Genomic DNA, 21,446 nt, shown 5'->3' with positions numbered 1-21,446 from the left:
GCTTATAGAGAGAGAGAGAGAGAGAGAGAGAGAGAGAGATGTGATCCCTGAGCTTGTCACACACTCGTCACCGATCGTCCAAAGTCTCACTTCTTTTCCGTTGGGCCTATCCTCCCTCATCCATGCATTTTATTAGATTTTCTAAATTTTTATATTTTTTTAAGGACACTAAAAAGACAAAAAAACATTTTTTTAAGATTTTCTATATCTCGATTTTTTAAAGGACATAAGAGAAACAAAAATGAAAACGACCACAGTGGGAGTCGAACCCACGACCTTCTGATCCGAAGTCAGACGCGCTAATCCACTGCGCTATGCGGTCATTCATTTCTTGCGTTTCAATTTTATAATATATAATAGCTATAATAATTTCTGTTCTTCCACCAGGTCAATTTCCATCTTCTCTCATTCTCGTTCTTGTTCTTTTTCTCTCGGAGTATGCTTGTTTCCAATTTCTCATGCAACAGCCTGTTTTATGATCATGAATAATTATATTATGTTATATTCTTAGTCCTATACTAATAATTATCTAGATTTCCAAAGGGCAAAATTATCCGTTTACGAGGGCAATGCCCGTAGGCATCAGGCGTCGCCCCTTGCGGGGCAATGCCCGCATGTGCTGCTGCGGGTGACAACTGTAGGTTAGCCCCGCCCCTCGTAGGCAGCTCGCCCGCGAGTGGTGCCCCATTTGCGGGCGAGTACCGCTGTAGGTGCCGCTTGCCCTTGTGGGCGGCCTACTACAAGCAGGCCATCAACCGCCTACACTTAGATGGCCAAGGTTGCAAGCAGACTTTGGCCACTTTTGTAAGGGTAGCAACAATTGCTGCCCTTTCTTACCTTTTGCGTCAACGTTTTGATGTCAAAAGTCTTCCTAAAACATAACACACGTAGTTTAAAACTAATCTTTCATATGAACAACCTGGCTCTGATATTGTTGTAGGGAAGTCTAGTAGTGATATCACATGCATAGTAGAAGAATAAAAAATAAAAATCCTAGATTTTTCAAAAGGTGTTCGTCATCATACGAAGATTGGTGTGCAAAAATTGTAAACCTAAAAACCACATGTGAGATAGTTGTGTTACCTGATGAGATCATATATCCCTTAATTCCTACAAATCTGAAGAAGAGGATAAAGGAGGTAAACTGTCCTCCTCTCTAGTGGTGATCCACACGATAGGGGCTACAAAGATGCTCCTCAAATCACTAGCCAAATCTCTGCACTTGATATATGAGGAGGAGAAGGGGAGAGAAGAATATGAGGTGGAAACCAAGAAGCCTAGCCTATGACCCTTTGGTTCTCTCATATTTATAGAAGCCTCCTATCAACTTAACCCTACTAGATCCTACCCTATTGGGTATTGGATCTCTATTCAACTACCTAAGCCTCTTAGATTAGTGGATCTCTATCAAATGATCTCTTATTGGCTCTTATTAGATCTCATTCATATGATCCAATAATTCAAGGGCTTATTGGATATCCAATAAGATAGGAGCTCTAGAGGATATCTTATATTCGAACCTCTATTCGTCGCAATACTTACCATATGTGTATGACTCTCTAGGCCCAATATTGAGTTGGTCGTGAGTTATACCTATCAGAACTCCTTTTGGCTTAGCGAATTATTATCTTTATAATAATTCACTCGACTCATTGATTGTAGACATACTATGCCACTTCGTCGTAGTCCCTAGATGATATAGGAGAATCCAATCCTTTGGACCTATCCGTTCTTAGTTATCGTGTACCTATAGTCTCTCATCCATCTAATATCCCAGAGACTATATGTCGGGCATGGTATTGTCCAGCCCATACGATTTCTCCTCGAGTTTCGCGCTAATCGAATTCTCCCCGAAAACTATTTCTCTCTCAATCCGAATGACCTTGGTGAAGGATTTATTTGAAAAAGAACATAGGATATTCCTCTCATTATACCAAGAGTGGATAATCCTCTATCGACACTCAATAGCCCTTATAAGGTTTGCTACTATTCTCGATGACTGGTTGTGGTAGATTTGGAACTTCCAAACCTGTAAGCTCGATATTAAAGAGTGAAGTACTCATACAGAATATCCTTAGTGTCTCAAGTCTAAGGACTAGGTACACTACCGGAATGATGGAATCGCTGTCTTACAATGAGGTATCATCAACCATCCAACATTCTATGAGCAAATCAATCAGTGATCTCATTCTCCAATGAGCACCTACTCTGTAGTCCTAATGTCCCCACACGAGCAGCTATGAGACTACCCGTCTCCATCAAATGGACGGGTATATAGCACACTAGTCTATCCAGTTATCTCGATATCCCTCTCGAGTAACCTATAACCAGGATTATTTATGGTCTATATTTAAAGGTAAATCGATCTCATTATCGTGATCTTATCACGATCCGATTCTCATTGTAAAGATCCAAAGATATCAGTATGCAACAAGCAATATAAAATAAAAATATATAATAATAATAATAATAATAATAATAATAAATAAAAAGATTATCATATCACACGTATCATCACTCATACGATTAGCTTGTACGACATCTATAACTAACAGTAGGCAGATGTGTTAGTCAAGAAAATCATAATCTCTTATGCAAACTCTCGTAAGGTTATTTGTGTAAGGTTCTCGACTTATCAAATCAAGTAATTTATTTATTTATTTATTTAAGTTAGGTAGTTCTCGTGAAGTCATCGAGGAGTATAGCAACATAAAATGATCATAAGATCATAATCGCACATCTGACCTTAGGACAATGTGGTGATCGACTTGAGAACGACAATCTTGAGGGTCAACATCCTGATGATGCAGTCATTTGATGATGATCATCTTCTTAACTAAGGTGAATGGGAGTATGAGCTCTTTTGCCCTTGCAGCGGAGATCTAGCATTGAGTATATATTGTCCCCCAACGCCATCACATGGTTAAATGAGGAGCTTGCTTGCTCATTGATGTGTTATTGACACATCTCTTAATTTTAGTTTTTATATGACATTATTTTTTGGGTTCTTCTTTTAGTGACAATATGTTAGTGTTATAATTGATCATTAGTCTATGTCATACAATGAGTCAACCTGGTCCATTTTATGAAAGTGATCATGTCTTGAGAACTAGAATTTGGATGACAAGGATATCCTCTCCGTCAAGATGAATTTCTTCAAAACGAGTCCCTAATATCACTTATAAAATTAGCACCAAGAACATGCCTAGTGTAGCCGCATCAATGCCGAAGTCAATTAGAGACTTTATGCAAGGTTCGACGAAATGAAATTTTGGTGTTAGAATGATACTTGGAAAGCTCACATTGTAAATATGGTGAGAGGAATATTTCAAGAATGAAAAATATTTTCTCCCCGACTCATACTGATATGGAAAATTTGGATGACTATGCTTCAGTTGTTCTCGAAAGAAAAACATATCAGACATGCATGAAAGAAGATATTCCTGGAATGAAGATATTTAGGGCTCAAGTAACATGTCATGATTCTTGAAATTGGCACAACATAACCATACAAATAATAAATAAGCAGCTATTTGGACTGTCATTTCAGCACTAAGGTAAGATATTCCTGGAATGAGGATAGAAACTAATGTATACAACCTGAGTTTGTTTTGAGATTAAACTGTGATTGTGAAAGTTTAGTAGCTGCTTTTTCACACTACTAAATTTGCTGCTCCACGGAAATTGTTCGTAAGCTTTCATTGAAATTTAATTCCTTATATACTATCTTATGGTCCTTGATTACAGCTAAGCTTTCATAGCTCAGTTGGTTAGAGCACCCGTTTAGTAAGCGGGAGGTCTTGAGTTCAAATCTCAATGAAAGCAATAAACTAGTGTTTTTTAATGCTTATTGAGTTCGAATCTCAATGAAAGCATAAACGGTTTTTAATCCTTATGCATTAATGCCATTGCAACACATTCTATATTACATAATGTGATCAATCATAAGCTTTAAGCGTTTGTAAATCTCAAGGCATTATATATACAATGATGGTTCCCAGCCTTGCTGGCAGGCTCATAGGGTTTGTGACGAGGGAAAAGACAGGGAGACACCGGAGGAGCACCACTGTCTTTTTGTCCTTTTCTCATCTCATCTGTTCATTCACGGCGGCAATGGATCTCATCTGTCCATTCACGACGGAAAAGGCCATACTTCGCCTCTCCTAACATTACATCCATATATTCTGGTGAAGTACTCCTTTACAATTCGAAAGTTTCTCCGATACTGAGCCTGGTTCTTTTAACTCTGCTAGCCTGGCAAGCAATTTGGGTTTGCTGAATGATTGTGGCTTAAGTTGATATATACCTATTTCGATAATCGATTAGGGCACAAAAACCCAGAACCGATTGCATTTTCCTGCTCTTGAAAATATTATCTTGTTTAATGCTGCAGAACAATAACATAATGACAAGCAAAATCTGCATAGGGAAGAACTAGTCTACTTTGTGGCAACAAGGAACAACAGGAAAGAGTAGGCACCGTCATCCAGTTTCAGATGATATTTTGGAATCACAACGTGATGCAGATCTCATCTGATGGAATCAGAATTGAAGAATGACATTGAAGTTCCAGTTTTGATGATTGACTTCTGGTTTCTTTTCGTCAAAAGACAGAATTTATCTCAACTCTTTCGGAACCATATTAGTCTTCCAGTATCTCGGTTCTCCTGATATATACATCAGGAGACAATCGCACTTCTCATTTCTTCGGTTTAGTTGTGCTCTCAAAATTCAGCTCCTGCAGGTGCAGCAGTAGATCATCAGACTGCAGGAAGACACGGTTAGATGAATTCGCAATTGTATGAGCTATCTCCCGTGCAGCTTCAATCTGTCTCAGAGCAAGAAATGCTGGATTGTTTGCAATTGCTTGACCTATGAGCTGGGCACTCTTGGCCTCACCCTGTTCGGAAGAATAGAGGAGAACAAGATTAACCTTGTTTCCATGTGTTTATCGAAAATTTAAGCTGCTTCGAATAGAATAGAAGTTTTTCTTTACAGCTAATCGAAACTTGTTATTTATCTTCTTCCAGAGAATGTTGAATTGTCTAGTGTAACAGTAGGGACAAACAATCCATGCTAACACTAAGTTTCACTAGTTAGAAAAGCAATAAGATAATGCTCAATTAACAAATCAAATTAGTTACCTGTGCTCTGATAATAGCACTTTTCTTATCTTGCTCTGCCTTTTCAACAATGAACTTAGCACGCTCTGCTTCCTGTGCAGCAACCTGCTTGGCTTCGATTGCATTAGTAAACTCCTTTCCAAAGCTCAGGCTCGTTATGGACACATCATCCAAAGCAATGCTAAAGTTTCGGGCCCTCTCAGTCAAGATCTTCCGTATCTCCCGACTCACCGCCTACGACATACAGATGTAACAGAGATCTAACTGCCATGTGATGCTTAAATCTTTGTTTATGCTAGTTAGTAGACACATACAAAGCAATAGGATTTGAAAAAAGATGACTATCATAATTATCTCAAACCTCTCTTTGTGTGATCAGCTGGCTAGCATTGTATTGAGCAACCACAGCCTTCAAAGTTTCATGAATAATTGAAGGAAGTACCCTTTCATTGTAGTTTTCCCCAAGAGTTCGGTAGATGGTGGGCAGCTGGTCAGGAAGTGGCCTAGTAAGAACCCTAAGCCCAATTTTTACCTGTGCAAGAATAGAGGCTTCACAGTTAATAATGCCATGAACAAAAAAATCCAGGTGGCCAATACCATACAAACCAGCAAATGGCCAAGCAAAGCATAAACATCACAGTGAGAAGTATATGATAAAGGACACATTAAAGTGATTGCTTCCCTTACCAAGTTCAGTCATTATGCCAGCATTCCTGGTTATAATAGTTGTGGTACAACAACAGTACGTATAGTTTTGGAAGAAAAATAAGTACTTATGTATGGAATGAAACAAAGAATTGTATCATAGGTTTCTAGACAAATGTTCCAAGAACAACCATTAACTTCACTTGCAAATGTTTCCCCTGCTAAAATCACTTTCTCCAGGATGTTTCAATCATAAGTGGAGTGGAAGGATTATTGCAACTGCCAGCTGCTTGGACAATAATCAGGACTTTGATAGGTGACATCCACAAGCTTTGTTGTCCTGAATTTACTACTCACAATCTAGAATCTCTTTCCCATAAGATGACATAAAAATTAATATTAAATGATACATTGACATAATATTATATTTTTCATCCACAAGAGATTCATAGCTTGCCATTTCCTTTTATAACTAATTGTACATGACATGGCAAGTGCAACATGTTCTTCCTATTAGCTTATGATATGTAACCGTTGGATTTCAAAGCAATATGTCATTATGCACATCAAAGATTCAATCAAGTGAGCCTGAAAGTGGTCTCTGGCTCGGAATTCATCTCCAAGATGCATAAGACTGTGTAAAAAATGGTCTTGCATTAATAGTCCAAACTCTAGATCTGCTAGTTCAGGTACATGAGGAGCATGAAGCCAGACATTAACTTAACATTCATAAGAAGATATACACACTAACAAACAAAAATTCAGATTATAAACTTCACAAAACCTATGCAGAGGCAAAATCAAGGTCTAATAGGGAGTCAAGAATACAAAAAAAAAATGTTGAAGTTCTAGAACTCCAGTCATAAAAAGAATACGGGTCTCCTAGTGATCAGTAAACTGAAGACAGAAATGAAAGGAGAACAAATCAATAAACTGCTCATGATCACAAGTCAAGCATATTGATTAATTAACATACAAGGTGGAAAAAAATCGAGACAATGCAGACCATCAACAATAAAAGTTGCAACTCAAACTATGATATGGATGTGATTTCGATGCTTGCATGTGAAAACACAAACTGACACATAAATGATGTGGAGTCAGGCAGATGACAGTAAGTGATAACAACAAGTTGTAACACTAGATTACTTCTAAATAAGCCAAACAATCAAGCAAAAAGTATCATGACTACTTAGAATAACTTGCTCCTGGAGCACCAGAGGCAGAAGATTGGCTGAAGCTTGTCCACTACATATTAGATCACAAGGACGCAATAAGACAATATATATGTTTGCATTATAAAAAGATTTACAAAGAAATACCATTTGAAGATCACGACTGCCAGATGTACTCTCGACAAGATGGGGACGCGCACGAACATTATAAATGATTGGCCTTTCAAACCACGGAATCATCAAATGGGTTCCCTCAGGGTAGACCTGTATACAAGCTTTTGTTATATGAAACTAAAAGGTCATGACTCTACACTTCGACAATTAAAGTAAAAGATAGATAGGCATGAGAGCATAGAAAGATGTATCGAGTACAATTAACCTGAATAAACACTGTTACAGTAAGAGCAGAGATAGTGGGTATATAATGCAAAAAATTAAACAGTAATATAAAGAACCATAACATAAACCATAGGGCATAGCAGAAATGGAGCTTGTATCCAGAATTTTGGTCGTTATAGTAGACTAAAGAATCCAAAATTAAGTTATGCACTATCTGCGCTAATTGGTTTCACTTTTTTAATTGACTAATACACAACATATTTCTTCCCAGCAAAGGTGGCCATGCCATATTAATTGCAGAAAATACAAGCAATAGGCAAGCAAAAGAAGAGTGAAAACAATACAATACTTTAAAGCATATGACATTAGCTAATATGAGCAGTCCACACCTATAGCTATGGTTATGGCTTCTTTAGTGCCTAAAGATCAACCAAAGATAATGCTGATTCTAGGTAAAGACAGCTCTTAACAGGTTCAAAAAAACACTCCAGATGACTTTCTTCAATTATCCAATTTACTACTGAATTATGTAGATTCCTTATGTCAACATATCCCCAAATATGAATAAAAGGGCACTAATGTTTCAATCTGGTTACCAGAAGGCACCAGTCTTCCTCCTATGTAGTCTTCAGCTGAAATATATTAGTTTGATAAGACTTTCTTGCATGCAATCTAAAAATGTCTGATGTCATCAACCTTTTAAATTACCACAACTTCATCCAAGCAATGAACCCAATCAAATTAAGTAACTTCATTCATGAAAGTCATATTCAAAAGTTACATATGCAGTATTACACTTATACAGGGCCTTTACACCAGATCTGACCATATAAAATTTCATTTCGACTTATGAATTACAACGAGGTGGATTCAGGCATTAAAAAAAGAGCGTTTTCGTAACACTTAACCTATCGACAACAAGTTTGAATACTGAAATTTTCACTCGTTGAGCTCATTAATCAACTTCATGTTGGTGGTTCTAACTTTCCAACTCTTTCAATAACATCACAAATCACATGTTCCTGAAAGATAAGCATTACCAGAAAGGAATTACAGGCAGAGCCTTCAAAACCAAGGCATTTCAGAAACTAAACGAGATTAACAATTAACATTATCACAGGATGCACGAATTACTCAATCAACTGCAAGTATACGCTAGTTTTACCTGTGTCATAACATTTCAGTTGACAAATGGTTGAGAAAAAATAAAGACAACCAGAAACCAACTATCAGGGTCATTATGCAACGTGGAAACAAGTGCAGCAGCACAGCAATCCTCTCTAAGAAAACGTAAGATAAGGGCATTCTTGAGCTAACAACATAAGGTTCTTCGCCGATCAACGCAAGAGCGCATGAAATATACTGTATGGGCATGATGGGAAGTGTGGTTTGACCTTGTCCTTGATGCCCTGGATGCGATTGAAGACGATCGCGCGGTGTCCACCCTCGACATTGTAAAGGCTATTGAGAGCAACGTAGACGGCGGTGCCACCGATAAGCGCGACCTTCACCAGCGTCCCCGCCGCTCCCGATCCGGGGACATTCGGCACCCTGACGTTCCTAAAGTTCATGATCGCCTCTACCTCCCTCTCTCTGACTCTCTGACCCTCGAATCTAACAACGAGGGATAAGAAACGAGGAACAATCACCGGAAAAGCAAAGAAATGGAGATCGACATAGAGCGAGAGAGGGAGAGAGATTACCCGCGGTGGCGGCGCTTTCGGCGGCGACGTGGCGGCTGGGGGGGTTTTGGGAGGTTTGGAGCTCCTCTAGGGATTTGGTTATATATCGCAAGGTGATGTCCGGTCGAGGAAGCAGGTGAATGGTGGTAGTAGGAAAAGAAAACAACCCGAATCCGAAACGTGAGTCCGAATCCGATAAATTCCTAGAATGGACTGGAGCTGAATATCGAATTTTTAAATTTTATATTAATATCATTATATTTTCGAAAAAAAATATTTAATCATATTTCTTCTATTGATTGACACGTGTTGTCATCTATAACGTTAAAACAAGATTAAAAAGATAATCTTATAATGTTATTCTCACTGTTTAAAGAAAAAAATTTAAAAAAGAAAGAAGAATTTTGCTGAGAAAAATAAAAGGATCAATAGTCGGAGGACGTTGACAACCAAGCTCGAGTTCAGACCAAAGTGAAGCTTTCGAAAATTAATTGAAGCTTTCTCCTCCTAGGAGGTCGTTTGAGAAGTCGGAGGAGAGGATGATCCGGAATGAGGAAATCATTTTCACATAAGTTTTAGAAGGGAAAATTAATATCGGTGATAATAGCATTGTAAAATTATCTTTTTAATCTTATTTTGATGTTATTTTTCACACGTGTGGTATTTTCGTTAGTAGGATCAATGGCAAGGCTAATTACATATTATTAATTAAATTTCTTTAGTATATCGATTCCTAAAATTAAAAAATTTACATTGAAATCACTATAGTTATAAAAATGAAATGTTGAACTCTATCAAAAATTTACATTCTTTAATTAGATACTATAATTATGTACAAGTGTCAAAAATACAATGGAAACCTTATCATTTTATTTAGTAAGTTAATCATAAGATTGCTTATTTTTCATTGTATTCCTATCCATAACAATAATGAAAATTAAAATATGAGATTTTACTTTAGTCACAAGTATAGGGTATAGGTGAACTAAGAATAGGGTGTTATATTTTTTACTTATTATTTTATTTATAAGATTTTTAAATATTTTAAAAAATTAAGCATAAGATTGATTAATGGTTAATATTGAAATGGTGGGATTATAAGTATTGGGATTCAATTCTTAAATATATATTTTTATTTATATTGTTATTAAAAATATATTTATATATAAATAATAACATAAAAATGAATATATTTGAGGTAGGGGGTGATTTACCTGTCACCATCTTATAACCATAAGGTAATAAAAAAAATACATTATCCTCATCCTATTACGTACCCATACCCATGAGTGTAATTGACACTATATATCTCTCTCGTAGGATTTGGATCCGATAAACTTGTATGTATGCTCTCATGGTTCATTCTAATTACAAATGTAATAATATTATCTAATATTTATTAACTTAAATTAGCACTTGAGTATTTTAAAAATATGATTTTATTTATTTTGCATATTTCAAGGTAGATTTAAAGGCTTTGAGAGCTTATATGGTAAAAATAAAACTAAGAGGTTCAAAAATGTTTTCAAGCCTTTGTCAATTATAGTTCATCACAAACCATCCAAAACACGTAGGACTTCAACTACACATACACACGTTATAAGTGACTAATGAGATAGTTCATGTGGATTCTTAGGCAAGGAGGCTAGAGGAACGGGGTCAAATCGGGGGTTGGTTCTCGAGCGTCTACTATATTTTCGTGGCCGACTCGAGGTGGAGCTTGATCGATTTCATCCACATTGAGATCCTACACGACAGGTCAATGTCGGGAGGGAAAATTCTCGACTTGACCTCTCCGATAGTTAAGTTAGCAAGTGGCTTTAGAGATGAAAAAGATTTGATCCTCCTCCTCAGGCCATGGGATCAATATTTATACCTATGGTGACGACCCGGTCATATGTGGGTTGTTAATGATTGTCGATGCTTCATCTAACGTGGTCATGCAAGCGACTAGTTTGTATGCTCCTGATGGCGTGGGTTGGTTCGTCTAGTCCCACATCGTGCGATGCCGACCTGTACAGGTCCAATTGGTGTGGAGTTGGTCATGCACCATCGATCGCGTTGGCTACGCTTTCTTCGAACACATACCAAGCACATGCTCTATCTTGGCTCCTCGATGGCTACCACCTGTCACTTTGTATTCAGGGTGAGAACATTCTCTATCATTCATCCCTTCCTGAAGGCATGCCTTAGGGACCTCACAGTAAGGTTCAAGTCACATCATTCGGTGCTTCCAGCAACCGAGATTTCAGCTTCTCGATCGAACCCACGGTGTCTTTTGGTGGACGTGGTTTATATTAAATCTTATCGTCCCCCTTTAGTGGGGTAGTGGTTGCTTTGAGGGTGAATTTCGTTATGCTAGCCTAATCTTTCGGGAGGGCATTATTCTCTCCCAGGTTGCATGACTCAAGCACTTCTCCTTCTTGCCTTGTCGTGGTGGGGCTTCTTCTTGCCGAGTTGCATAACATGGGCACATCTTCTCCTGGCCTTGGGCATGGGCTCCACCGTAGAGGGCCTTCATCTTTCTCCCAAGGTACACAACTCGAGCATGAGCTTTGCCATAGCAAGTCTTTCTTCTTTATTGGTTGAGATACATAACTTGGGTACATGTTCCATCGTGGCAGGCCTTTTCTTATTCTTTGACTGAGATACACAACTCAGGCACACACTCCATTGTGGCGGGCCTCTCTTCTTTGGTTGAGATGCACAACTCGGGCACATGCTCCGTCATGGTGGGCCTCTCTTCTTTGGTTGAGATGCATAACTCGAGCACATGCTCCATCGTGGTGGGCCTTTCTTCTTCTTTGGCCAAGACACACAACTCAAGGCACATGCCTCTCTTCTTTATGGGAGGGTGGGAAGCTGTCCTCCCTACCCAAAGACTGTGTGAATGGACGGAGCCTCCTTTTATTGGTTGTCACCTTCTTTTCTCCTCTCCCCTTCTCCTCCTCAGATAGCAAGCATGGAGATTTGAAGAGCATCGTTATAACCCTACTATGTGGATCACTGCTAGAGAGGATGACGCTTGACCTCCTTTATCTTCTCCAATAGATCCATAGGGATTCAGAGATATATGATCTTCCTAGGTAACAAAACTATCTCACACATGGTTTTCTGTGTCGTAGGGTTTTGCTTACCAATCTTAGCATGACGATGAACACTTTTTGAAAAATTTAAGATTTTTGTTTTATGTTATGCTATGCATGTGATGTCGCCCCTGGGTTACCCTACATGTGGTTCACATTGAGCTTTATCGTCCCCCTTTAGTGGGGTAGTGGTTGCTTTGAGGGTGAATTTCGTCATGCTGGCTTACATCTTTCGAGAGGGCGTTCTTCTCTCCTGGGTTGCATGACTCGGGCACTTCTCCTTCTAGCCTTGTCATGGCGAGGCTTCTTCTTGCTGAGTTGCACAATGGGCACATTTTCTCATAACCTCAAGCACGGGCTCCATCGTAGAGGGCCTCCATCTTTCTCCCAAGGTACACAACTCAAGCATGAGCTCCGCCATAGCAAGCCTTTCTTCTTTGGCCGAGATACATAACTCGGGCACATGTTCCATCGTGGCAGGCCTTTTCTTCTTCTTTGGCTGAGATGCACAACTCAAGCACACATTCCACCATGGCAGGCCTCTCTTCTTTGGTCGAGATGCACAACTCGGGCATATGCTCCATCGTGGTGGGCCTTTCTTCTTCTTTACCCGAGATATATAACTCGGGGCACACACCTCTCTTCTTTGCGAGAGGGCGGGAAGCTGTCCTCCCTACCCAAAGACTGTGCGAGTGGGCGAAGCCTCCTTAGAGTGCTCATTGAGATTATTTGTTGGTAGATATTCTTGCACAATTGAGCCCTCCTTCTAGCAGAAAAAATATTATATATGTCGTAGCCTAGCGATTGGTATGTCTTGGTTCTGTCTCAAAAATATAAGGTTGTTCACATGGATTCTTAGGCAAGGAGGTCGGAGGAACGAGGTCAGGCTGGGGGTTGGCTCTCGGGCATCTGTTGCTTCTTCGTGGACGACTCAAGGTGGAACTTGATTGGCTTCATCCACACTGAGATTTTGCATAACAATTCGATGTCAAGAGAGGGAATTCTTGACTCAACCGCTTCGATAATTAAGTTAGCAGGTGGCTTTAGTGATAAAAAAGATTCGATGCTACTCCTCAAGTTAGGGGATCGATATTTATACTTGTCGCGACGGCTCAGTCGTACGTGGGTCGTTAATGACCGTTGATCCTTCATCGGACATGATCATGCGAGTGACTAGTCCGTATGCTCCTGACGGCGTGGGTCAGTTCATCCTATCCCCCATCTGGTGGCATTGACCCGTACGATTTTGGGTAATGCAGAGTTGGTCGCATGTTATCTGTCGAGTTGGCCGTGCTTTCTCTAGGCATGTGTTAAGCACATGCCCCATGATGTCAACTCCTCGATGACCGTCAGCTATCGCTTTAGAATCGGGGGTGAGAAAATTCCCATCACCCATCACCCTCCAATATATTCAATAAGTTCGGTTCATATCAAATTCTTACAATACCGACTTACTCGAATCAGTAGATGACAAATTCCACGGAACAAAGAAGATCAGATCAGATATTTGCTACAACTGATATTACGTTTCCTCCATTCAATGCTCAACGGGTATGCAACAAAAACCACATTATCACTGAATCATCGTTTCATCCTTCCTCTCGTGCCACAAATAAATTCCCAAATCATGTAAAAACTCACATGATCACTTAAACATCCCCTCGTAATGCATCATATGTAATTAAAGACCTCGTGATGTAAAAAATAAAAATAAAAATGAAGAGTGATACTTTCGATTTTAGGAATACATACAAGCCTTTTTACTGGTGATAAAACAAAAAGATAAATATCTCTCTTTAAAATTAGATAATGTCATTCGTTCAATTTAAATCACATAGTAGATATCATGTGTTCGACCATGGATTAATTCATTTATGTAGATATGATGGTTTCTTTAACCCAATGATTTATTATTTTTTAGTGATAAAAAGTGAGAAATTAGTAAATATTTTTGGACTTCTAGTTAGATTTCAACTATTTCAAGTTCGAAGGGGTCCTAATTAGACTGAAACTTCAGATTTTGATGAAAGGAAGAGATATAAGGTTTCTATATGAGAGTATATATAAGGGGTTTTGACCTTAATTTGAATTAATCGAAGGGAAGGATGGTTTTGATTTTTCTTCTATAACGAAGAATTTTATTTTCTCGAGTGTATAACTATATTTTTTTATTATTGGCTTATAAAATTTCTCTTTCTACTATGATTTTTTTTTGCCAAAGATGTCTTTATGTGTATATTTTTATAATTAATTTAAAGAATTTCTCTTTCTACTCGGGCACTCGTGATCTCCACCGTCCATCAACTCTAGCTTTCGAAAACACTTTTTTGTTTTCGTTTCCTGCTTGTTTTAGAAGGGAAGGAAAGGAGGAGACACACACAAATATAAATATATAGGAGTGATTTGCGATAGGAGGATGGGATGGTTATTACAGGAGACATAAAAGAGAAGTTGCTTTTGTTATATAGCTCCCCATACGACCTAATCTCATCTAAAGAACAACATCCCAAATGGCTGCGTCGCTCTCGCCGCAGCTTTTGTGCACATCCTTCATCCTGTCCACGGACTTGCAGACTCCGCTGCATGACCAGTCGAACGATGCAACGCAGACATTCCCAGATCGAGTCTTCCATTCGCAGTCTGCAGGATGATCCAAAACATAAATCAGTAAATCACAATCTAATCTGATACACGATAGATCCATCACATCTAAACTCAATCTGAGTTACATATAGCGTTCCTCTTCTTCGAAATGTTAGCTAAGGTAATCGATCGATCCAAGGAATTTGACAGGTCTACCTGGAGGTGTTCCGCAACACATGCTTCTGTCATCGATGTGCTCGACTTCCAAGCCGATCAACCATGAGCCCAAGGAAACATCTTCGTTTGCATACTTATGGAGTATTGGCCTACGCAGATGACACACATTGATCAGTCAGTAAATGCGGTCATCACTTAGCTAAGGGGCTGAAGAAACAGAACATACGCGTTTGTGGAGATGTACAAAGCAAGGTCTTTGGAGATGGCGTAGATTTGGCCAGTCGCATGTCTGAAGTACTTGTTTCCTTCCTCACCAAATTTCCAGTGTTCGGGTTCGTGATATTTCACGCCCCTGTTAGAACACGAGCATGAGAGAGCCATATATATATATATATATATATGATTAGATTATGTTAGATGAAGTACTTACGTTTGGAACAAAACCGGCCCAGATTTCATGCAACCCATATAGACTCTTGATTTGCCTCTGTACCGAGCGAGATTCGTAGTAAGGATTCCTGTAAGGATGCAAAGAAAAGGATGACTCAGTGCACAAAACTCTTCTTATGCTCATTCGTCGGGCATGGAGGCAATGCGAAGAGCAGACCGAGATTGACATGCACGTCGTCGTCGACCTTGAGGTAGAAGTCGGCGTCCCAGATGGCGACGGCGGTGGCAAAGTACACCCGGGTCTTGGAGGAGAGCTCGTGGTATCCCTCCAGGTGATCCAGCCTTAGGAAGTCCTTGGTCTCCGCGTCCTCTGCGTCGATGGCGCGGTCGAGAGCTCCGCCGGGGGTGGCGCTGTGCCCGATCACGAACCGCACCACCACGCTCTTCTCCTCCTCCAGTCTCTTCAACTTGGTCCCTACGGCGCAGTTGTATTATACGTAGCACAGTTCATGCACGCCCTGGATGGGAAGGATTTAGGGGGTACCTCTTGGCATCCAAGTTTGTCGAACCGATTCGCGCCTCTTCTTGCTGCCGAAGCCGGTGTTGATTCCGATGACGGCGAATGCCTTCTTCAGGCCCTTACCGTGGCCGGAGGAAGACGAGCCACCGTTGGAGTTCATCCTGGCCACTGCCAGTTCCATCTCCAACGATGAGATGGACTTGTCCAAGGACCTTGATGGGAAAGAAGAAGCTGTATGAGCAGACGAACTTGGCGGTGTGGAAGGAGAACACTTGTGCTCACCGAATCGCTTGATGAGTCTTCGACACTTCCCTTATGATATCCCTTGGATTGGCCTTCCCTGATGTCTGTGAACGCACACACACGCACGCACACACGCACGAGAATGAATCTCTAGTTCGATCATATGCAGCTCTGGATGGTAGTGGTTTAGAGGAAGCTTACTGTTCTGCTCTCGCAGTCTTGCGATGACCGTGGCAAGCTCGACTCACAAGAAGAAGAAGAAGAAGAAGAAGAAGAAGAAGAAGAAGAATAAACGAATCTTGTTTTCTTTTCTGATGGCAGGAAGCTGACCGGCCTGCTAAAGACGAAGGCCACCAAGAAGCAGGCGAAGCAGATCACGGCGACTGCTCTTCCCGGCGACGGCCGACCGCGCGGCTTCTTCTCCGGCTGCTGCGGTCTCTCGCTGACTGCCTTCACCAACCCACCCATCAAGCTCATGCGATACCAAACAAGAATAGCGTATGGGCTTAACCGAGAGCCTTAGAGGAGCAGCGACATGGCGATTCCAAAGCGATTTATACCACCGTGGTTTGCTTCTGCTGTCACAAAGCTTGAGAGAGACCGCAGGAGGGCGGGGGCGGAGAGAGAGAGAAAGAGAAAGGAGAGAAGAGAGAGGGCATTAAGTTAATGATCGATCCCTATCGCAGCACTAAATGAATGGGACACATAACGCAACGCTGGCGATGCCGCGAAATGGTTCAGTTTGCAAGGCTCTTTGTGTGAACTCACCTCATGCAATTCCTGTGTGCTGCAATGGCGTAGAGAGAGAGAGAGAGAGAGAGAGAGAGAGAGAGTGTGTGTATGTGTGTGGGATGATTGGAGGCTCTCGGAAGTTACTATCACTCTTAAACTCATGGCTAATTTAATTTTAAATTAGGATTTGCTAATGATCAAAATATTATTTTTATGACTCGAATCTTAATCTTTCAATCTTACTTGTGATTGTTAACTCGAACCCTAATTTCCCAGTCAAACGGAAACAATCTTATCGTTTATAACTGGTGGATAAAAATTAGGTTTCATTCACATCAGATCTGTTCATATAAAATTAATATTCACCCAATTAAATTTAGGATATTAATTGTTCATTTATCCTATCAAAATTCAGACCACTTTGTTCGATGGTTGACCTGTGGGGAATGTTTGCTTCTTCTTCTATTTAAGAACTTTATTGAGCACACTTCATCTTCTTAAGTTCTTCTCGCTGAAAGATTGTGTCTGCTTCGCTCTCGTTTTGGCTTGCAATTATCATTGATGAGGAGGCCTTCCATCCATCCACCATGGTATCCCCCTTGGGTGGGTCGATGTAATTATCAGAACAGGTAGGAGATATTGGTCCATATCCAACTTTATTTCCACCTCCTCACTTTAATGCTTCATGCGGACTTGATTCTTCGTGACGATTGCGTGAAAGCTGCTGCAGTTGTAGGATTTATATTACTTTCAGGAAAAGTTATGACGAGTGTTTCTGTAATTGTAATTTGTGTATATAATGAAGGATTTCTTCTTCTTTCCTTATATGTAATTAACCTTAGAAAAATAAATAAAAATATGTGGAATTGCCACGTGACAACATGCGAGCATGCCCCATAGCAAGTTTATTGCATGCCCCATAACGTAACTCCAAAGTGATCAAGATATTATCATCATCATGGCAATATGCGAGCATGCCGTATCGCATATTGACTCGTGAGTTGTCGACTAGTTTCGCAGATGCAATCCGACCCACGATCGAGTGGACCAAAATCAAGATGGACCGATCCGTCACCCGAAGCCCACGGTAGGGTCTTGAACCGCACTAAAACCCTTCCACCCTCCTCCGAGACGGCGGCGTCGTCCCGTCCCATGGCGAGCTTTGTCCGAACCCGCCTCTGCGACCGCCGCGCGTCCGCGGTCTCTCGCTCCTACGCCGTTGCGGCCACCGCCAGACCTTCTTCCGCCTCGCCCAACTCGGCGAACGAGAGACCTGCCGCGCTGAAGCCGGCGACGGTGGAGGAAGAGGAGGTCCCCACGTCGGGCATCTGCCGCCCCCTTTCGGAGATCCTCAGGGAGCTTAACAAGAAGGTCCCGGATTCGCTCATCAGGACCCGCGTAGAAAACGGCGTGGCCACCAGACACATCCCTTGGTTCGCCTCGCTTCTTTCCACCTTCTTATCTTCTCGTCTTCCTTCCTCTCCTGCTTTCATCCAGCTTGCCCTAACTGTTGCGGTTCGAACGTAACTTCTCTTTTGACCTTGATGTCATGGTTGGAGTGGTGATGCAGAGTCGTGGTGCTATGTTTGGTATCAAAGACGAAATCTTTGGTGCCTAACTTAGGTTGGGAAGCTAACAAGCTTCGTGTCTTGCTGGGCCTGCTGTATATATAGCTTTCATCATTTTAGCTTAAATTGGTGTCGTTTTACAGAATTTTCAGTTTACTTGGTGATATATGATGTATTTTCTGAAGAACAATTCACTGGATCTTGAATTTGTTAAAATAGGGTTTCATTCTACCTGTGGAATGAAAGGGAAAATTGTGGTAGCATAAAATTTTGAGTGGAATCTCGGTCTTGTTAGTCCATAAGCAAAGATGTGTGTTTCCTTTTGTGTTCTACCCTAAAGTAAAAAAGGATGACATGTAGGTTTCTTGAAAGCTCAAAGGGATGACTCTGGGTTTGAGTTCAAATGTCTGTTGGAAATTTAGAGGGCCTTTTAGTAGAAAAAAAAAAGGGGGGGGTGGGTGGGGGGGTGATATTCTTGATGTGTTTGACGACTTGGGTTTAAGCATCTATGTTGTTTTTTGATAGAAATTTTGGATTTCTTGTACTTTGGGTGGTTCCTTGTTTTGATTTGTTAGACATTTGGGTATCTGTCGCTCTGTTGTGATTGAGATCTTTGTAATGTTTTATTATCTTCCTCATGTTGATTGGTCTATATTTAACTTTGATTGTTGCATCTGTGTTCATGTGATCATCATTATTATTTGGTTGGCTGTTGTATTTGCTCTATGCAGCATGCAAGTTCATTGATCACGATCAGAAGTAAGATGTTTATTTAGACACATATCAGTTCTGACATTGTTTGGTATGTTTTGTTTTCTCCTGCAAATTCTCAAATGAAGTTCCAATATGACAAAAACTAAGGTTAGCATGTACTTTAGACTTTTTCGGTTGCCTGAATAGTACAAGATGTATGGGCATCCTTAATCATGTATTTACTACCTGATCCCATTTTATTCCAGGAGTCAGTAGTCATTCTTTATGTGCATATTTGTTGAGTTGAGCATTTTTTGAATTTGCAAGTTGGACATTTCCATCTACCTTTGTACGCTCCTTTCTGACCTGGGAGACCAGAGTTGAAGTCACAAAGATAACTTATCTATGTTTAGAGATGTAAGGTCGCATATAGTGACCCTCCCTAGACCCCACATTGGCAAGAGCCTTGTGCATCAGGTATGACCTTTTTACAATTCCATGTCAGCACAAGGCCTAGAAATTGAAAGAGCAAGAACTTTGGATTCAAAACTTTAATTTAACCTACTTGCCAACCTCTTGCTCAGTGAAACTGCATTAGAACCTAAGATCGTCAACGTTACTACAGTTCCGCACAGCACGTTTTTAAATCGTGACTACAGATCTGCACAGAACATTCTTAGCAACTGTATCGACATCCTCAAACCCATTTAAGGTCCAACGATGCAAGAAGCTGAAGCCGCATATAAACATCTAATCCCTATCTACACATAGGTTGAGAAAATGGAGTTTTGAGGCTTCCTAGTATGATTCCTACTATGTGTAGTTTCAGTGCTCATTTCTTTGGATCAAAGATGAACCTTTGCTTGTCTTATGGTAAGGATGTTGTTTTACAAATATGTTCATATCTTCGACACATATCGCAAGCTTTCATTCACCATTTCTCACATCCACTGCTTGCAGGCACTTCATCAATCGAATTCTGAATGTACATGCTCCTGGTATCTAATTTCTTTTAGCTAACCCTGTCGAACTTCAGATATCATTGCAAATGATGGAAATTTCAAATATTCATTTGCTTTTGCTATGTTCTGTAGAATGGTCTGGTGAGATTCGAAGCATTGTGTATTCAACGGATGGGAGTTCAGTCTCTGTTGTTTATCGTGTAACTCTATATGGGACAGATGCTGAGGTACATTTTCATCAGACCTTGCAAATTTAGTATGAATGTTGTTGAAGCAAGATGACATACATATTCACATTTAGGCCTGCATACCGAGATAAAAGGGTTTATGCATATAACCGCTACATATTCACACCATGGTCCACCTTAAACATGTCGCAGTTTGGTACTACTTCATGAAGTTTTCTTGAGGATTTTAACTGTAAGATAAATTACACATCATATAGCCTTGTGTATCAGGACAAATGGGTGCATGCAACTCTGATAAATTTTCCACAGAAAACCTGCTAGGCTTGCATGAGATAGCTTCTCTGTTGATAAAATGACTTCATATCAGGATCACTTAAATATGTATAGATGATTGATATATATCTCCAACTGCATGATGCTTTGTAATTTTCTTCTTATTTGGATCCATCAGTTAATTCACCTTAGTGAGAAACACCTCATCTGGTATTAATTTACATTCCCATGAATTCTAGCATCCTCCCCTTCCGTGTAATCAGATGACTTGTTTATCTATTATGCTGATGAAAGCTTCTTCCTAATGACCCGACTGTTCCTCAGATTTATAGAGAAGCAAGTGGAACTGCTTCTGTTAAGGATACGGAGCACGGAGACCCTGTGCAGAAGGCAGAAGCGATGGCATTCCGAAGAGCTTGTGCACGCCTTGGGCTTGGACTTCATCTTTACCATGAAGACACATCATAAAACTATAATGTCTACTTACCATGGTGTGCAACTTGGTTTGCTTCAGGTTTTAGTTTTGGAAATATTGTATTTGCTGTTCCTTGTGGATGAGTGGTTCTTCCACAGCATTCATGCATGTCCTTGTTAGAGCAATGCATGTTTTTGGGTGAAAGTCAATGCTAACTGTAATCGTGAAACATTTTACTTGTGAGAGATGAGTTAATCATCATGCTTATGTTAAAGTCACTAGAAATAGTCTTGGCTATTGGTACCATTTGATCAAAATCATATCACTTCTGCACCATAGCTTAGGAAGAGTCGTGGGATTTAACATGGATCTAACGGCCCCAACTCGATACCATGTCAAATTTTTAAATGCTATAAATGTATCCAAATTAAGTGAATTGATAATGATCAAAAAATTAGCATGGTAATTGTTAGTGAACTTTACACCGTGGTCGGGGAGTCAGTACGGTTTAGTTCGGCTCTGGATGTCCAAGGAGATGCCCACGAAGACTCTGGGCGATCGTCGGGTTAGGTCGAGCGGAGCAGGTCGTCGTCTGTTTTCCTAACCCGACCTCTTCGAAGGTCAAGTTAGTGGAGTGAGATTTCACTGAAAG

The 21,446-nt window shown here is 40.3% G+C and overlaps 3 protein-coding genes and 2 non-coding genes across 6 annotated transcripts; 2 read left to right on the top strand and 3 right to left on the bottom strand.

Moving 5' to 3' along the window:
• Positions 1-248: 248 nt before the first annotated feature.
• TRNAR-UCG (transfer RNA arginine (anticodon UCG)) lies at positions 249-322 on the bottom strand. The gene has a single exon. It is a non-coding gene; the product is annotated as a tRNA-Arg (tRNA).
• Positions 323-3,751: 3,429 nt separating this feature from the next.
• On the top strand, positions 3,752-3,825 carry TRNAT-AGU (transfer RNA threonine (anticodon AGU)). Its single transcript has one exon. It is a non-coding gene; the product is annotated as a tRNA-Thr (tRNA).
• A 660-nt stretch (positions 3,826-4,485) lies between these two features.
• LOC135597334 (prohibitin-1, mitochondrial-like) lies at positions 4,486-9,105 on the bottom strand. Of its 2 annotated transcripts, none has more exons than XM_065090133.1 (6): positions 8,986-9,105; positions 8,677-8,896; positions 7,091-7,207; positions 5,485-5,655; positions 5,145-5,357; positions 4,486-4,900 (listed from the first exon to the last, which is right to left on the bottom strand). In XM_065090133.1, the coding sequence occupies exons 2-6, from the start codon at positions 8,851-8,853 to the stop codon at positions 4,700-4,702; spliced, it is 879 nt and encodes a 292-aa protein (XP_064946205.1). In that variant the 5' UTR covers positions 8,854-8,896; positions 8,986-9,105; the 3' UTR covers positions 4,486-4,699. The 2 variants fall into 2 exon arrangements, with proteins under 2 accessions (XP_064946205.1, XP_064946206.1); XM_065090134.1 differs by having other exon boundaries at positions 8,677-8,883; positions 8,986-9,075.
• Positions 9,106-14,433: 5,328 nt separating this feature from the next.
• Positions 14,434-16,492, bottom strand: LOC135597332 (probable beta-1,3-galactosyltransferase 8). The gene is made up of 8 exons (XM_065090131.1): positions 16,165-16,492; positions 16,003-16,067; positions 15,745-15,932; positions 15,418-15,675; positions 15,241-15,328; positions 15,037-15,162; positions 14,850-14,959; positions 14,434-14,690 (listed from the first exon to the last, which is right to left on the bottom strand). Exons 1-8 carry the CDS (start codon positions 16,438-16,440, stop codon positions 14,542-14,544), a joined length of 1,260 nt encoding a protein of 419 aa, XP_064946203.1. The 5' UTR covers positions 16,441-16,492; the 3' UTR covers positions 14,434-14,541.
• Positions 16,493-17,748: 1,256 nt separating this feature from the next.
• On the top strand, positions 17,749-21,091 carry LOC135597333 (DNA repair RAD52-like protein 1, mitochondrial). Its single transcript, XM_065090132.1, has 4 exons — positions 17,749-18,128; positions 19,917-19,954; positions 20,051-20,145; positions 20,704-21,091. Exons 1-4 carry the CDS (start codon positions 17,848-17,850, stop codon positions 20,845-20,847), a joined length of 558 nt encoding a protein of 185 aa, XP_064946204.1. The 5' UTR covers positions 17,749-17,847; the 3' UTR covers positions 20,848-21,091.
• The last annotated feature ends 355 nt before the right edge of the window (positions 21,092-21,446 follow it).

This window comes from Musa acuminata, chromosome BXJ1-11 (genome assembly GCF_036884655.1).
Source record: "Musa acuminata AAA Group cultivar baxijiao chromosome BXJ1-11, Cavendish_Baxijiao_AAA, whole genome shotgun sequence".
Classification (NCBI taxonomy): domain Eukaryota; kingdom Viridiplantae; phylum Streptophyta; class Magnoliopsida; order Zingiberales; family Musaceae; genus Musa; species Musa acuminata.
The sequence above is the reverse complement of the archived record's forward strand: the minus strand, read 5'-3'. Positions and strand labels throughout refer to the sequence as shown.

Excerpts from the sequence above, each read along its gene's own strand:
- LOC135597334 (XM_065090133.1), bottom strand. The coding sequence starts at position 8,853 with ATGAACTTTAGGAACGTCAGGGTGCCGAATGTCCCCGGATCGGGAGCG. Across the intron at positions 5,656-7,090 it reads GCAGTCGTGATCTTCAAATG|GTAAAAATTGGGCTTAGGGT; the intron begins GTATTTCTTTGT and ends ATTCTTGCACAG. Across the intron at positions 5,358-5,484 it reads AGCTGATCACACAAAGAGAG|GCGGTGAGTCGGGAGATACG; the intron begins GTTTGAGATAAT and ends TGTATGTCGTAG.
- LOC135597333 (XM_065090132.1), top strand. The coding sequence starts at position 17,848 with ATGGCGAGCTTTGTCCGAACCCGCCTCTGCGACCGCCGCGCGTCCGCG. Across the intron at positions 18,129-19,916 it reads GCCACCAGACACATCCCTTG|GCACTTCATCAATCGAATTC; the intron begins GTTCGCCTCGCT and ends CACTGCTTGCAG. Across the intron at positions 19,955-20,050 it reads TCTGAATGTACATGCTCCTG|AATGGTCTGGTGAGATTCGA; the intron begins GTATCTAATTTC and ends TATGTTCTGTAG.
- LOC135597332 (XM_065090131.1), bottom strand. The coding sequence starts at position 16,440 with ATGAGCTTGATGGGTGGGTTGGTGAAGGCAGTCAGCGAGAGACCGCAG. Across the intron at positions 15,933-16,002 it reads AAGACTCATCAAGCGATTCG|GTCCTTGGACAAGTCCATCT; the intron begins GTGAGCACAAGT and ends TTTCCCATCAAG. Across the intron at positions 15,163-15,240 it reads GGGCCGGTTTTGTTCCAAAC|GGGCGTGAAATATCACGAAC; the intron begins GTAAGTACTTCA and ends GTGTTCTAACAG.